Source organism: Aotus nancymaae, unplaced genomic scaffold, assembly GCF_030222135.1.
Source record: "Aotus nancymaae isolate 86718 unplaced genomic scaffold, 86718_ANA_hifiasm-v0.15.2.pri h1tg000046l, whole genome shotgun sequence".
NCBI lineage: Eukaryota > Metazoa > Chordata > Mammalia > Primates > Aotidae > Aotus > Aotus nancymaae.
Window position 1 is genome coordinate 30391863 of NW_026988460.1, and position 18091 is coordinate 30409953.

An 18091-nucleotide genomic window follows, 5' to 3' on the forward strand; every position below is an offset into this window, starting at 1 on the left:
TCATCTGCTGCCCGTAGCCCCCACCTTCCCTACAGTAAGCCTCTCATCCTCTCTGCTCTTTCACCGAGGGACTGCTTTCAGCTTTGAATACTTGGTCATGCCCCTTTGGGCCACAAAGGCACTATTTTCTCTCTACTCTCTATTAAACCTCCTACTCCCACCCCATGCATCCTTTGGATTTCAGCCCTAGCATCACTTCCCCAGAAAAGCTTACCCTGATTGTCCTGATTAGGTCACGTTAACCATTTCAGAGTCTCTAATCACTCTGTACAGTTTCTCTAGCTTCTAGATGGCTGTTTGAAATGTGTGGGAATTTGATTCTTAGTGTGAGAATCTGATGAATGTCTGTCTTGCCCACCTGCCTGGAGTGGTCTTGTGTGTTCTGTGTTGGCCACAGTCCTTGGTGAGCAACAGATGTTTGGTGAATGTGAGTGAAGGAGAGGATGCAGGTCTGGTGAGTTATATCCAAGGATGCAAAGAGAGCTCACCGGTTCTGCAGAAGAATCACTGCCAGGGAGTTTGAGGCTCTGGATAACCACAGTAAAACCAGAAAACAGGACCTGTGATTTTCAAAATGGGAGGGAAAATAGTGGATTGTGAAAACAACAGATAGCTGATTTGGATTTTAGTCCCCAGTAAAATTCTAGAATGTTCATAACCACTCTGCCGGGTAGGCTCGGCAGTTCTTATCAACTCCATGCTACAAGTAAGAAAATGGAGGCCTGGACACACCGAAGACCGTGGGCAAGGTCCCACAGTGAAGAGGGGAACCAGGCCTCAGATCCAGACCTGACTTCTCTCACCTCCACTCTGGACAGCCTGTCGCTGGGTCTTCTGTAGATGATGCTTGAGTAAAAGTTAATGCTAATTACTTAGTTGTCATAGTCTAGTGAGGCTGCCACTGTCATCGTAAAATAAAAACTGGACCCTGCTTCTCAGGCTCCTTTCTGCATCACCTATTGTTTTGTGCTCCCACCAGGTCCTAGCCTGTAACAGATGCCAGGTGGCTGATAGAGGGAGAATGACTTTCTCTTGTCAGGGCAAACCCCCAGAATCAACAAATAGCCTAGATCCTGGAGGAGAGACCTGCCCAACAGGAGCTGAACACCCGACACCAGGAAAGCGGCAGCCCCTCCCTCTCCCTCAGCCCTACCAGAGAAGCCAGAGCAAGAGACTGGCCTGCCCCAACATCCCTGGGAGCCAGGCGCTCTCAGCCTGTGTGAGGGGCTTGTGCTTAGTTCAGGCCTGCGTCTCTCTAACACCCCCTCAACTCCCGGATGCAGGGCGTGGCCCTCTGGCAGGACACCCTCTTGGATCTGGGGCTCTTGGGAGTGCATTTCAAAGTCCAGGAAGAAGGAGAACCTTTTCCTGTTTTCTCTCTTCACCTGGATTAAAGAGGCTGCATCGTGTAGAGGAGAGATCCTGGCATTGGAATGAGACCTAGGTTTGAATCTTGGCTCCACCCTCAGAGCCGGCAAAGCCTTGTGAGCGTGTGCAGAATTCCTTTTTGCACACACTTTTGTGACTTTTTAAATAGGCAGGGTTGCCCTAGGGAGACACATCACAATGACCAACTAAAACATATATATGCAGTTTATACAATTACTCTCTTTAAATAGTATATTACTTGGGCTACCTCAGTGATATATACACCTTCTGCCTGTCACTGAAAATTGTAACTACAGTAAGACACCACTGCCAACAAGGTGTATTCTATCTCTCAGGTGTTTTGAAGAGGGGAAGAAACTATCGGGTAAGAAATCTCATGACTTTAAAATCTTGGCTGAGCTTTAGAATCATCTGAAAAGTTGAAAGAAAATGCTGATTTCCAGGCCGCACCCCAGACCAATCCAGTAATTAAGTCAGAATATCTGGAGGTGGGTCCCCTAGGTTTTGGTATTTTCTGAAACCACCCCCAGGCGATTGTAAAAAGTACACCACACTAGCTGAGCCACCTCTCGAGGCACTTTTGACTATAGTTCCAGGGCCTAGGCTGTGAGATAGATATGTTTTTGTGTACATAACTATTCACATCATGACTTAATGTTTTCAACCCGCTTTCCCGTTCCTATTCTGGTTGACTTTGTCGGAGCCCTGATCCCTCTCCAGGGTTCAGAGTTTCTGACAAATGACGTTATCTTTCAGGATATGATTTCGTTGCCAGCCTTCACACAGAAGGCAGTTCTCAGCACCTGCCACTGGAAGGAAAGAGGTGAGGGAGCTGCTGCCTGTGGCTGAGCTGGGTGAAATGTACAGAGCAGTAGGCTCGCTATTGTGTACGTCGCCTTGACCTTGAGTTGTCATGGAATAGAAAAAAAAGGTGAGTTTAATAGCAATATTATTCTTTTTTAAATATAACTGGGCTTCAAAAACAGTGAATTCAAACAATGAAATAAATAGAAATACTTTGAAAGAAAATAAAATGTTTTTTTTTTAACCTTGATTGGATGCACTAGTGATTCGCTATCACATCATAACAGATTACCCCAAACCTTAGTGGCTTACAACAACAATCATTTATTTTCTCCTGTGGTTTCCGTGGGTCAGGAATTCAGACAGAGCCCAGCAAGGACAGCCTATCTTTACTCTACAATGCCTGGAGCCTCCGCCGGGGGCTGGAATCATCATCAGGCTTGTTTCACTCGCATGTCCATGGTTGACACTGGCTATTGGCTGGAACACCCACATGTGGCCTCTCCATGTGGCCTGGGCTTCCTCACAACATGGTGGCTGAATCCCAAGGGTGAGTGTGCTGACAGTGGGGAAGCCAGACTCCCTGTTGTCTTTAGGACCTAGCCCACAAAGTCATGTAGTGTCATTTCTACCATTTGGTTGAGGCACTTACAAAGGTCCCCTCAGGCTCAGTGGGAGGGAACACAGACCCGCGCTCCTTGAGAAGGAATCCCAACATCATACTGTAGGAAGAGCATATGGGAAATACAATCTGCCTCACGTTGTTTTTTAATTTTCTTATTCACCCCAACCCCTCCAGAATCCAGAGTAACATATGCTCACTGCAAGGAAAAAAAATTAAATAAAAATCCAGAATCGACTGGTTTGGTGGCTCATGCCTGTAATCCCAGGACTTCGGGAGGCTGAGGCAGGAGAATTGCCTGAGACCAGCCCGGGCAATAAAGAGAGACCCTGTCTCTACCACAACAACAACAAAAATTCAGAATTTATACACCAAAGTCTATACTTTACTCGCCATCTCAATCACTCCCTGGAGATAACCACTATTAACAGACTGATGTGTATTTTTCTATACACACACACACACACACACATATATATGTAAAAGCAGTATATGTATATACTACTTTTTAAAAAACACTATGCATTATTCTGCAATTTGCTGTGTTTATTTATTATTATATGACGAACAGAGTTCCACGTTAGTACATATAGAAATACCTAATTCTTTCTTTTTTTGAGATAGAGTCTCGCTCTGTCACCCAGGCTGGAGTGCAGTGGCACCATCCTGGCTCACTTCAACCTCTGCCTCCCGGGTTCAAGCAATTCTCGTGCCTCAGCCTCCCAAGTAGCTGGGATTTCAGGCATGCTTTTTTTTTTGTATTTTTATTAGAAATGAAGTTTCTATTTTTTGTGTTTTTATTAGAAATGTTGGCCAGGCTGTTCTCAAACTCTTGATCTCAGGTGATCTGCCCCCTCAGCCTCCCAAAGTGCTAGGATTACAGGCATGAGCCACTGTGCCCGCCCAGAAACACCTAATTCTTTCCGATGCTGGCTGTCATGATATGGCTGTACCATCACTTATCTAAGCAGTCTTCTGTTGATGGACGTTTAGGTTGTTCTCATTGTTTAAAGTATTGTAAATTAATGATGCAACAAATGTGTTTATACTAGTTCATATAGGGCAGTATCTTAAAAATGGCAATGTTTAAAGGATAGGCAGGATACTATTTTTCTTTCTCTCTCTCTCTATTTTTTTTTTTTTTGAGACACAGTCTCACTCTGTTGCCCACGCTGGAGTGCACTGGCATGATCTTGGCTCACTGCAACTTCTGCCTCCCAGGTTCAAGCGATTATCCTGCCTCAGTCTCCCGAGTAGCTGGGATTACAGGTCCCCACCACCACACCTGGCTGATTTTTGCATTTGTAGTAGAGACAGGGTTTCACCATGTTGGCCAGGCTGGTCTCGAATTCCTGACCTTAGGTGATCCACCTGCCTTGGCCTCCCAAAGTGCTGGGATTACAGGCGTGAGCCACCTTGTCCAGCCAGGATACTATTTTTCAACATGAGTGTTTTTTGTTAAAGGTCAGTGTCATTGTTATAAGAAAAAAATCGACATTAAGGAGGATTTTTTTTTTCTTTGCAAAGAGCAGGTTTCTCTAGCCTTAACACAAAGAAAAGAAACAAATAAATTGTTTCCTGGGTTTAAAAGATGCTTTTAAGCTTTGAAGGAAACTTGTCATTTATTTAGAAAATGATAAGTGACAGGAAGTAGGTGGTTATAAAGTGAGAGGTGGATTTCTTTTTCTAATGTTTTTAACTCAGGCTGATATGAAATTGAATGTGGATTCTTCAAAATTCATGTTGACACTTAGAGGGAGGCTTATCGGAAGCTGACAGTGAACAGGAAACCAGCTTGAGGCAAAAAAAAAAGTGTCATATATGAACCCCAAAAGTGAATAAGAAAAATGACTTTGCTGGTCATACTGATGAACATATAGAAGTACAGTCAGACCTTCATATCTGTGGATTTGACCAATGGCAGGTCAAAAATATTTGGTGACTGGGCACAGTGGCTCATGCTTGTAATCCCAGCACTTTGGGAGGCCGAGGTGGGCAGATGATGAGGTAAGGAGATGGAGACCATCCTGGCTAACATGGTGAAACCCTGTCTCTACTAAAATACAAAAAATTAGCCACATGTGGTGGTGCACACCTGTAGTCCCAGCTACTTGGGAGGTGGAGGCAGGGGAATAACTTGAACCTGGGAGGCAGAGGTTGCAGTGAGCTGAGCTTTTGCCACTGCACTCCAGCCCAGTGACAGAGCAAGACTCCATCACAAACAAACAAAAAAAATTGGTTAAAAAAAAAAAAGGAAGGTTGCATTTGTACTGAGCATGCACAAACTTTTCTTCCAAAATTATTCCCTAAATAATATAGAATAACAACGATTTACATAGGTTTTTTTTTTTGGTTTGATTGTTTGTTTGTTTGTTTTAAGACAGGGTCTCACTCTGTCACTCAGGCTGTAGCGTAGTTGTATGATCACTGTTGACTACAGCCTCAACCTCCTGGGCTCAAGCAATCCTCCCATGTCAGCCTCCCAAGTAGCTGGGACTACAGGCATGTACCATCATGCCAGCTAATTTTTAAAATTTCTTTTGTGGGGACAAGGCTCTCACTATGTTGTCCAGGCTGGTCTGGAATTCCTGGGCTCAAGCGATCCTCTCACCTTGGCCTCCCAAAGTGCTGGGATTACAGGTGTAAGCTACTGTGCCTGGCCTTGAATTAGGTATTATAAATAATCTGGAGATGACTTAAATATATGGGAGGATGTGTATAGGCTAAATGCAAATACTACATCATTTTATATCAGGGATATAAGCATCTGTGGATTTGGGTATCGGTCGGGGAGCCTGGAACTAATCTCCTACAGATGCCAAGGGGATCTGTCCACCTATTCATCCTTTGTTCATAGATGGCTAATCTGTAATTTTTGGGGGGGTCTTTTTTTTCTGGCAGAGATGGGGTTATTAAAAACTTCTTTGCTGGGAGTGAAATTCTGACACATGCTGCAAAATGGATGAACCTTGAGGATATTATGCCAAGTGAAGTAAGCCAGCCACAAAAGGACAAATATTGTATGATTCCACTTACACGAAGTATACAAAATAGGTAAATTCATAGAGATGGGAAGTCAATGGGGGGGAGTAGCCTCTGTGGGTAGGCGACATGGGGAGTTAGTACTTAGTGGGTACAGAGTTTCTATCAGGGATGATGAAAGTTTTGGAAATAGTGGGGGATGATTGTACAATACTGTGAGTGTGATTAATGCTGCTGAATTGTATACTTAAAATGGTAAAAATGGCAAATTTTATGTTCCATATCTTCACACACGCTGGAGCAGAAGCGAGAGATTAGGTTCTGTCAGTGTTCCCGTGGCTTTGCCTTCCCTTTTGTTTTTAAAGAACAACCTCTATTTTTAGGGATTTTCACACAAAGGCTTGTGGGCGTGGGAAGTTCTCCCAGCTGCCCTCCTGTTTCTCAGAAGCCCGCATGGAAGCCTGACAAGTTATTTAAGACTTAGGAAATATGCCAGATTGGGAATGGAGATAATTTAATCTCTCTGTATGTTAATTTCGGTGTTTTTTTTTTTTTTTTCCTGCAACTTGAGGCCCTGGAAACCTTACTTCACCCCTAGGAAAGGCAGTTCTGGGTTTTGCTGAAGGGATTTAGGGGAATTCACCCTACACAGAACACTTTCCTGGCAAAAGCAACTCCACCTTCAGAGTCAGAGGTCACCTGATCACGCAGCCAGGTGCACACGGAGACCCCCGGTGCCAGGGTCTCCGTCAGCTTGTCCAGATGCTTCTCGGCACCTGCCCAGGAGGCTACGGGTTTCCCTGCACTCAGGGCGTTCTTAGTCCTATGTGCAGTGCTCACAGCCATTCCTCAGAGGCGCACAGGGTCGCTCGTGTCCCTGGCCTCCTGGTCCCGGGTCTGGGCATCTCCGCTGGTGGCACCGTCGAGGGGGGAGCGGCCGAGGCTGGTCACGTCCAGCTCGTGGGCTTGCAGCCCCTATTCCCAGTTTCTTCCCCGGCCCCGCCCCTACCCAGGTGAAGGTTCTTGTCCAAGCAGGTGCGAAGGCCCGACCCTTGCGGAGGGAAAGCCTCTGCAGCCCCTCCTCTCCACCTGGACCCGAGACTCCCGGTGCTGGCGTGGCAGGGGTGCGCCCGCCGGGACTGGACAGCTGGGACCCGCGCAACCGAGCCGGGGCAGCCACGTGGCGGCGGGGCGGGGACCGGGCGGGCCCGGCGCTGAAAGCTGGCTGTCCCGGGAGCAGGTGAGGACGGAAGGGCTGTGGGGGGTGGAGAGGGTGGTCTCCGGACTGTTACTCTCCCCGGGAGGGTCCCCGGCCCGCGTTAGGGGCAGGTCTGGGGTCACCTTTGCCCCCACCTCCCGGCCCAGGTGGATCCTCCCCTGCCGCCGGCCACCTGCGCGCCCGCACACGGGCCTGGCCCCAGAACTTGGGGTGAGGGTTCGCGTCTGCGTAGGGTGCCAAGGGGCCCGGGTCCCAGCGCGTCCCAGACGCGAGGGTCGGGGCTCCGCGGGGCGGCGGGAAGGGCGGGCGGAGCCCTGGGATCCCTTGCTCTATGCGGCGCGGGCAGCTGGGGACACCCGGGCGCTCTGGGCCCCTACTTTTCACCCTGTTTTGTCAGGAAGGCAGCCCACCAAGTCCCCCAGCTTCCCACTGGGCAAACGCTGCTCCCCCAACCCTCAACTCTTAGTGCTCCGGGCGCCTTCCCTCCTCGCCAGCGCCGGTTGCTGTCTTTAGTCGCCTTCTTCCCAGGACGACCAGCTCTACCTCTCGGCCTTGCTCTCTTCCTCCCCCTTCCTCCTCCTCCCAAAGTGTCCTGAGCCCCGTCTTGCAGTACTGTGCTGGGGGGAGGGGCCACACAGATCAGGGGACAAAATCCCCGCCCCAAGGGAAGCCAGGTCCAGCGCGAAGGGGAGATTGCCTGGGGGTGGGATGGGGAGCTGCCCTGGTCCTGACCAGCCTTTTCTCCCCTACCCTTTTCACTCCCCTGCCCTTCTCCTGCCCTGCTCCACAGGGGCCTCAAGACAGCCTCCTCATGGCCCGTCTTTCCTCTGCTCATGGCGCAGCTACATTCACTCACCACCTGCAGCCAGGTCTAGTGAGTCATGGTGCCCTCGGCCTAGACAGCCAGGCCCATGAGGCACCTGGAGGTGGGAGAGGAGTGTGACTCTGTCCTCAAGGGCTGGGCAGCCCAGCAGCTGGCTCTGACCCTCACATGCTGAAGGAGCTTAGGGAAGGAGAGAGCTGGGAGTGCTTGAGGCTTTAGGGCAGCAAGGTTCCGGCACAGGTGTGCTCTGAAGGACCAGCGGGATCTATTTGGGTACCAAAGAGGTAACGTGGCCAAGCTTCCAGATGAGGTAGACAAGGCCCCTCCTCACTCAGCCAGGTAGTTTGAACAATTCTGGTAGAGAGAAAGAATGGACAACGAGGAGAGGAGAAAAGGAGCCAGCCTGACCAAGGATGGTGTTACCTTCCAGAGGGGTCTCCCCGCCCAGACCACCAGGATCCTCGTTTACTGGAGAATGACCCAGATGCCCCAGGTGCAGGAGCTCTTCCATGAGGCAGCCCAGCAGGTAGGCCCGGCATGTGTGGGGGTCTGTGATGGAGGCCTGTGAGCACAGGGTCCCCAGACAGCGGGCTGGATGCAAACATCACAGTGCAACCTTTAGATGTGATTATCCCCAAACTCTATTGTGATGGTCCAGTTTAATGAGAAAATATTATAGCCAACTCTTAACCGTTCATACATACAAAATCTTTGGCATTATTTGCAGTGGATTTTGAATGCTGGGCTCCCCCACAATCCCGAACCCTGTCTTGAGAGGTTTTCCATGGACAGTCACAGTGAGGACTCAGAGAATATGAACTCATTTTAATTCTGAATCAAACCAATGTAAGGTGGTAAATTTATTTCTGAAAAACTCTTATGTTCTGAAGCCAAATGGATTTCTGGATGCCCTGGTATTTTCTGCTTTCTGGGTTTTTTTTCTTTATCTTCTCCCTGCTGATCATTAGTTACAGTAAATATGCATTCTGTTGATATGGAATTGAAGTGGTTCTCCCCAGAAATAGAGAGCTGATCCCTTAAGAAATTAAAAAAATGCTGGGTGCAGTGGCTCACACCTGTAATCCCAGCACTTTGGGAGGCCGAGGTGGGTGGATCACAGGGTCAAGAGATCGAGACAGTCCTGGGCAATGTGGTGAAAACCCGTCTCTACTAAAAATACAAAAATTAGCTGGGCGTGGTGACACATGCCTGTAGTCCCAGCTACTCAGGAGGCTGAGGCAAGAGAATCGCTTGAACACATGGGGGCAGAGGTTGCAGTGAGCCGAGATCATGCCACCGCACTCCAGCCTGGGCGGCTGGGCATTGTGAGATGAGAGGAAAAAAAACCATACTGTTTATCCAGAAACTACGTGCACCCAGGGTTTTTGCCATCCATGATTACTTGACATGAAATTTTCACCATCCCTTGGACTTCTGTCCTGCTTTCTAGAGAGGAGCAGGAGGGTTTCCCCGCCTTATAATAGGGAAACAAGCCCCACCAGAGGGGAGAGAACCAGCATGAAAAAGAAATGGAAAATGTGAGGCCCCAGGGATTCCCAAAGGAGAGACAAATAAGACATTCTGGGTTCTCCTCTGTGAGAGAATCTGTTCCTCTCTCCCCTGTTTAAAACCTTCCGTGTCTCCTCATGTGCACCACTCAGGGCTCAAACTCTTCAGCCTCAGCCCTACACAGTCTGACCCCACCTGAGTCTCAGGTTGAGTTCCCCACATCTTCCTGTCACACCTTCCAGCCAAACCACACCATTCCCCAGGGCTTACATCTTTCCCTTGATCTTTGCTGATGCTTCTTATCAACAATTTGCCATTGAAACCTTCACCCAAGGCAGTACCTGGTATTTAAGTGGACAGTAAATGTTAGTTGATTGACCACATGAACAAACAACAGATAGCTACAATGCAAGTTAAACTGTCATAAGTGCCCTACAAGAGAGTTGATTTCTAAAATGTGATGGATACAATGACCTCTGTGTTGTCTCCTTCTCCCTTAATATCTAAACAGTGAAGAATTGGACACTGCCCAATGCCCAATTTTAAGGCCTTTGGTGTTCATAATTTAGAAATCCATCCTTTCATGAGTTCGTGTCCTTTGCAGGGACATGGATGAATCTGGAAACCATCATTCTCAGCAAACCGACACAAGAACAGAAAACCAAACACTGCATGTCCTCACTCATAAGTGGGTGTTGAACAATGAGAACACATCGACACAGGGAGGGGAACATCACACACTGGGGCCTGTTGGGGGGTGGGGGGATAGGGGAGAGATAGCAGGGGGTAGGGAGATTGGGGAGGGATAGCATTAAGAGAAATACCTAATGTAGGTGATGGGGGGTATGGAGGCAGCAAACTACCGTGGCATGTCTCTACCTATGTTACAAACCTGCACAATCTGCATACGTACCCCAGAACTTAAGGTATAATAATAATAAAAAAAAGAAATCCCTCCTTTATTTCTCTCCCCCTCCCCTGCACTGTCTTGTTAAGGGTACCATTTCTTGATTGGATGATTCATACTCTCCTAACTTCTTTTTCTACATTGCTACTAAAGTGATTCTTTTATGAAGCGTAAGTCTGTGCATTTGACCCCTCTGCTTAAATTCCTCCAGTAGTTTCTCACTGCCTTCAGAATTCAGCTCAGACTCCTCATCTTTGCCCCCAGGACCCTCGGTGATGGTTAACTCACCCCCTCCTGTTCCCACAGCATCTTGTATCACTACACTTACCATGTAGCATTGAAGTGAGCTGTTTCTTTTCTGTCTCCCTTAAGGCTGTGAACTTAAATTCAGGGGCCTGTCTTCATTATTTTTGTATCCCCAATACCTGGCATGGTGGGTGGTGCATAGAAGATGCTCCATCAGCATTGGTTCTACTGAACTGAACTCACCTGGCTAGGAATTGGGTGAGTTGCCATTTGCATTAAGTCTTAAAGTAATGGTGGAAGTGGAACATATGGTGGATTTGGGAAGCATATTCCGGGTGGGAGGGTGAGAAAATGATAATAGCTACCAATTATTGGGCACTTACTGTATACCGAGCACTTAATATACATTACCTTATTTATCTCCACTACAGCATTCTGAAGTTGATAGGATTATTTTGGTGTGACAGATGAAGAACTGCAGCACTGTAAAGCCAGGCACGTTTGATGCCAAGGCCCAGGCTTTCATCCTGTTTGCTATGTGCCTCCTGCTCCAAATGGCATAAGCAAAGCCACCCAGATGGTAAATCAAGGGCCTCTGTGTGGGAACAGAGAGTAGGTTAGGTGGCTAACATGCTGGAAGCTGAACTCAAGGAGTGGCTGTCCCTCAAGAAATTTTCTGCGAACCTTTTAAAAATGTTATTTCAGCCTTGGGGATTGGAAATTCTGCTAGGAGTTCTGCCTGCAGAACACAAGATTAGGAGGCAGTGCCCAGTGGGAAGACAGGCTAGTGGGTGTCATGCCACCTTCAGTCTTGATCTGCTCTTCTCTTGCTCACAGTGGTTATAAAGTAGCTCACAGGAAGTTTCGCAAGGGTGGGGTCACTTGGAAGTTAGGTGGAGGGGTGAATGAATGGATTCTTGGTTTGGCTTTCATCATTTTAGGACCACATAGGGTAGCTGTGTGTGTGTGTGTGTGGCGTAGACTGGTCAGTAATAAGTGGACCATCTGGGCAGGAGCTGTAGATCTGAGTGTTAACGGTGTGGTTGTCGAGGGCGCATGTGCTGTCTGGGTCAAGTCCTGGCTCTAATGCTTTGTAACCTTGAACAAGTTTTGTAACCTCACTGAGCTTCCATTTCCTCACCTATAAAATGACTGCCCAATGATTGAAACTACCGTAGAGTATGAAGACAATTAAAAGAGATAATTTGTATAAATGTTTGGTATAGTGCTTGGTTCCTGGTCAGCATTCAGTAAATGGCTAATAATAAAACTAAGGCGAGGAGTATGTATTTAATCCACTGGGTACTGGTACAAACGAGCAGAAGGATCCATTGGCAAATAAATGCATGACTCAGCACAGCTGAGTCAGACAGAAGACCTAAGGCAGGAGTCTCAAACCTAGAATTATACTTTTGGCCAACACCAGAATGTGAGATATTGTTCTGGAAAACCTGCTGGGTGGGCAGTCTGTTGAGGAGGATGGGTGATTTCTAGGCCTGGGTGAGTCTGGAGTGGTTTGGGAATAGGAGTGTGTGTTTGGAGACCCACGGAACTGCTGGCAGGCCGAGTCTTGTTCCACGGGCCTCTGTCTGGAGGCAGTTTACTGAGTGTGATTTGGTGGTAGACTCAAACCTGGGTTCCGGGTTCCTCATTGAGACTGTGCTGCTGGATAGGCTGGGCCCTTGGGCAAGTTACCCACAGGCTCCCAGTCTATTTCCACGGCAATTTGATGGACTGAGTGGACCTGATTCTCAGGGTTTTTACAAGCCTAAAGGAGATGCCGTATGTGGGAGAGTCTGGCCCAGGGCCTGTCACATGACAAGCACTAAGTAAAATGCTCGTTTGATGATTGGCTGAAGCTGAATTCACATGGAAACCCAGCGGAGTAGGCTGTGAAACTTGGGGCTGGAAAACTAAGAAAGGAGCAGCTGTGCAGAGGGAGGTGAGCTGGAGGCTAACGAGCCAAGATTGTGTGCTTGTCTCTGTCAGGTACTGGACAGACAGGACTGTGACGATCAGGGTGTTTCAGGAAGACGAAGTTGGCAGGAGAAAGCAGGTAGCCTGAGACAAGAACAGATGGCAAACTGACAAGCTGTGTGGAGGTCTGAAGTCCAGCAGAATCTCATTCTCTTAGCATTGGGAATAGGGAGAAAATTTGGTTTCATTTACCAGGTGTTTGTTGAATGACAGTTCTTGCCAGGATCTCCAGCTCTTGCTGGAGATATTAAAACAAATACAAAAACCACAGCAATCTCCTAGTTCTTATGGAATAAGAAGTGCCTCCAGCTAGCCAGCTAGTCTTCCTTCTCTCAGGGTTGGAGGGTCTCAGTAGGAAAGGGAAGCTGGCCTGAGAATGAGAATTGCTTGAACCTGGGAGGCGGAGGTTGCGGTTAACTAGCACACCGGATTCATGCTCTTTCTTCTGCATTCTGCTTTACTCCAGAGACTTGAACTCTAGCAGTAGTTGGTCCATGTAGACCCTTTTCTAGGAGGTCCTCAGGCCAAAGTCTGGCTAATTGCTCTAGAAGAAGCCCGCTGCAGACCATGGGTGTAGGCGTCCCATCAGAACCATTGTGTCTGGCCCAAGCGCAGGAGCAGGTGTTTCCAGGTTGCTGAAGCCTGCCTGGGTTCTGACTCTGCTCCCTGTCTTCTTGTACAATGTCCCAGCTCTTTCCCTCTGTGTCCTCTCCTCCCTTGCTCTCTTGTGGTTTGGATCTGTGTCCTCACCAAATCTTCTGGTCAGCTGTAATCCCCAGTGTTGGAGGTGGGGCCTGGTGGGAGGTGATTGGATCATGGGGATGCTTCTCATGAATGGTTTAGTACCATCCCTTGATGCTGTTCTGATATTAAGTGAGTTCTCGTGAAATCTGGCTGTTTAAAAGTGTGCTGGCTGGGCATGGTGGCTCACGCCTGTAATCCCAGCACTTTGGGAGGCCAAGGTGGGCGAATCACCTGAGGTCGGGAGTTTGAGACCAGCCTGACCAACATGGAGAAACCCTTTCTCTACTAAAATTACAAAATTAGCCGGGCGTGCTGGTGCATGCCTGTAATCCCAGCTACTCAGAGGCTGAGGCAGGAGAATCACTTGAACCTGGGAGGTGGAGGTTGCGGTGAGCTGAGATCACACCATTGCATTCCAGCCTGGGCAACAAGAGCGAAACTCTGTCTAAAAAAAACAAAAGTGTGCAGCACCTCTGATGACCTCTTGCTCCTGCTCTGGCCATGTAAGATGTTTGCCTCCCCCTTGTCTTCCACCATGATTGAAAGTGTCCTGAGGCCTCCCCAGAAGCAGAAGCTGCTATGCTTCCTGTACAGCCCGTGGAACCTAAGCCAATGAATCCTCTTTTCTTTATAAATTACCTAGTCTCAGGTATTTCTTTATAGCAATGCAAGTACAGACTAATACACACTTTTTATCTGTCTTTTCCTCTTCAACTAGATGGCTTACCTGAGTTAGCTTGGCATGGTAAGACAGAGTCTGGTCAAGTTTTGGGGCAGTGGTGAATAGGGAGGTGGCACCGGTGAGAGAGGCAGGTACAAATAGAACTAAATACATCAAGACACAGAGGAGTCCTCAGAGGTCCTCTGGCCTATCCCTTTGCTTATCGTGTCAAGAAGCGAGCCCAGAGACTTGAGTTCAGCAGTGGTGGGTCCAGGAGGATGCAAATGTTGAATGACTTACCCAGAGCCACACATAAACAGTGGCAGAGTCAGGTTAGAAGCAAGGCTACTGGCCCCAGAACACAGCCCTGGCTTGACCCTAGCACGTCCAATCTGTAGGCTATAATTTTGAGTGTGGGTGTCAGGCTTCATTGCAAAAGCTTGGCTCTTATTTTCTGAGTGCTCGTTAGCCAGTGTATGGTTAAGAACTGACTTTTATTTTTACTATGCATTTTTCAGGGCTGTTTTAGCATCTTTAAAAAGCCAATATGCAAAGTGAGCCTCAGCAGCCATGTGCCAGGCAAGAGCACATTGCTTTATTAGTAGATGATTAGGAGATGTAGAGGAATGAATGCGGCTGAGACGGAAGGAAAAGGGAATATCAGACAAGATGGTCTTGTTAGCCCCCCTTTTTTTCTTTAAGCATACTTATAACTCTTGAAGCTCCTCTTTTTACAGTAAAGATGAGGACACTGGACCCCAAATGGTTGGATGGAAGAGCAGGGCTCACTTCTGGGATTCCTAGGGCCATGACCCCCTCACTTTCCCAGGTTTTGTAGGGCATGAAGCTTATATTATTTTTATGGACTCTCTTTAGTAAAAAAGATACGTATTGCAAATACCAAATTCAGCATAATCTTTGGAAGGGGCCAAATGCCAAGCGATGCGTCCTGAGGCTTAAACTGTTAGCTTCACCATAAAACCACCCCTGGTCAATGGACAGAAGCAACTCTAAAGGCAGGAGAAGACAAGAGGCTTATGCTTCTGGAGTTAGTAGGAGAGAAGAAGTGACAGATCCTGTTCTCAGGACTGAGATGCAATGGAAGCATTTCGTGTGGACACTGACATTCTTTCCTTCTCTTTCTCCTCTGTCTTTGCCCCTTTCTACTTTACAGCCCTGTTGGTTACTTTGCCTGAAAATGATAACTGGGCCCCAAATGCTGCATGTTTGTAAAAAGTAGAGCGGGGACATTTTTCTGGATAAAAGTCTCCTACCTAGAAACTGGAATGAAAGTGTTCTTCACTGAAATAAATTAGGCAGGGTTCTGTGACTCATTTGTACCTGCAGGATTTTAACTTACAGAGGTGAGAACGTGGAGAGGTCAATGCCACTGAAAGAAGATTTTTGTTACTTACCTTGCTTGAGAAAAGAGAATACACCACACCAGCCACAGGGGAAGCACCAGGGATACCCAGGGGGCTGAGGACAGGAGTGAGGGGAAAGTCTAGCCTGAAGCCTTTATTGGGGTTCCTGCAGGAGAGGAAAGGCGGGACATGGTGGACAGCTTAGGAGTGGCAGTTTAAACAATTCTAGTGGGCTCTGGGTTTTAGGGGTGGCCTCTGGTTGCCGGTTGCCAGGTGCCTGGCTCTGGGATGATTTAGGTCAGGGGAAATCTTGACTTGTTGTGTGAGTTAGATGAGGACGTGGTTTTTGGAGGTATAGACTCAGCATTGGTTGGTTTGCTTAGGAAAGGTGTGTTAGTGGCTAAGCCTTTTGCTATTTCTGACAATCGGCTAGGTCTGGGAGGGTCAGTCTTTCCTAGGCCAGCAAGATTTTAAAACATTTTTTAAATGATATATAATAATTATACATATTTATGGGGTACATGTGATATTTTGGTATATGTATACAATGTGTAATGATCAAATCAGGGTAACTGGGGTATCCCTCATCTCAAACAGTTATCTTTTCTTTGTTTTAGGAACATTTCAAATCTTCTCCTCTAGCTATTTTGAAATATACAATAAGTTATTGTTAACTATAGTTACCCTACTGCACTATAGAACACTAGAACTTATTCTTTTTATCTAACTATACAGTTGTACCCTTTAACCAACCTCTCTTCATCCCCCCAATCCCCTCCCTAGCCTCTGATAACCATCATTCTACTATTTACCTACATGAGATCGACTGTTATAGCTCCTGCATATGAGTGAGAACATGTGATATCTGTCTTTCTGTTCCTGGCTTATTTCACTTCACATAATGACCTCCAGTTCCATCCATGTTGCTGTACATGACAGGATTTCATCCATTTTTATAGCTGAATAGTACTCCATTGTATACATGTACCACATTTTCTTTATCCATTCATCTGTTGATGGACACTTAGGTTGACTCCTTTTGCTATTGCAAATAGGGCTGCAATAAACATGGGGATGCAGGTACCCCTTTGATATACTCAGTTCCTTTCCTTTGGATAAATACCCACTAGTGGGATTGCTAGATCATATGGTAGTTCCATTTTTAATTTTTAAGGAGGTTCCATATTGTTTTCTATAATGCCTGTAACAATTTACATTTTCACTAACAGTGCACAAGGGTTTCCTTTTCTCCATATCCTCACAGACACTTGTTATCTCACATTTTTTGGATAATAGCCATTCTAATAGGTATGAGGTGGTATCTCATTGTGGTTTCGGTTTGCATTTCCCTGATGATTAGTGCTGTTGAGCATTTTTTTCATATGCCTGTTGGCCATTTGTATGTCTTCTTTTGAGGAATGTCTATTTAGATCTTTTTGCCTGCTTTTTAATGAGATTAGTTGTTTTATGCTGTTGTTTGAGTTTCTTATATGTGCTAGATATTAGTCCCTTGTTGCATGAATATTTTGCAAGTATTTTATCCCATTCTACAGGTTGTCTTTTCACTCTATTTATGGTTTCCTTTGCTGTGCAGAAACTTTTTAGATTCATGTGACCCTATTTGTCTATTTTTGTTTTTGTTGCCTGTTCTTTTGAAATCTTAGCCATAAAACTTTTCCTAAACCAATGTCCCAAAGTTTCCCCCCGCAATAAAACTTCTAGTAGTTTTATAGTTTGGGTCTTACATTTATGTCTTTAATCCATTTTGTGTTGCTTTTTATGTAGGTTGGCAGGGGGGTCTAGTTTCATTCTTCCGCATGTGGATATACAGTTTTCCTAGTACCATTTATTGAAGAAGATGTCCTTCCCCAATATATGTCCTTGGCACCTTTGTTGAAAATCAGTTGGCTGTAAATATGCGGATTTATTTCCAGATTCTCTATTCTGTTCCTTTGGTCTATGTGTCTGTTTCTATATCAATACCATGCTGTTTTGGCTACCATGGCTTTGTAGTATATTTTGAAGTTGGGTAGTATGATGCTTTCAGCTTTGTCTTTTTGCTCAGGATTGTTTTGGCTATTCTGGCTCTTTTGTTGTTGTTGTTCCATACATATTTTAGGGTCGTTTTTTCTATTTGTGTGAAGAATGTCATTGGTATTTTGGTAGGGATTGTACTGACTCTGTAGATTGCTTTGCATAGTATGGTCATTTTAACAACAGTAATTCTTCTCATTAATAATTCTAAGCATGGGATGTCTTTCCATTTGTTTGTGTCCTCTTTAATTTATTTCATCAGTGTTTTGTAGTTCTCATTGTAGAGGATATTTATGTCCCTGGTCAGCAAGATTTTTAAGTTGTCATAACATCATTAGATACAGATTTTAAGAAAACATAGTTAATACACTCTACCTAGCTTTGAATGATGGGACTAGGTAACTTTAAACCTTCTTACTGCCTTAAGTTAAATTTCATCCATGGCCAAATACAGACAAAATACTGCATTTGCCATCGTTTAGTTGTCTGGGGTTTGTAAGGAGATGCCTAGATGCTATGGTAATGCCTCTGAAGTACTATTCTTGTAATCTGAATAAGGAGCCATTAGGTAGTGCTTTTACTCTGGCCTGGCCTGATCGAACACTCTGTCTTCCTGTGGGAGAGAGTAACTGAGCTTTAGCTTACTTTTTCATTTATTTTGTACTTTCTCTGACCAAAATGTATCTCTTCAGAATAACAGTTAAAACATTAAATAGTTCTGTATTCATAGAACATTATCAATTAATTGTAGTAAGATTAAGAGAAATACACATACAGCCAGGCATGGTGGCTCACACCTGTAATCCCAGC

General features: G+C 46.2%; 1 protein-coding gene across 1 annotated transcript in view; it reads left to right on the forward strand.

Moving 5' to 3' along the window:
* The first annotated feature begins 11061 nt into the window (after positions 1-11061).
* Positions 11062-18091, forward strand: part of SLC12A8 (solute carrier family 12 member 8) — a 128739-nt gene continuing 121709 nt past the window's right edge. The window contains exon 1 of the mRNA XM_012473880.2: positions 11062-11081. Coding sequence (XP_012329303.2) covers positions 11079-11081 — 3 coding nt within the window. The 5' untranslated portion in view covers positions 11062-11078. The remainder of the gene's footprint in view (positions 11082-18091) is intronic.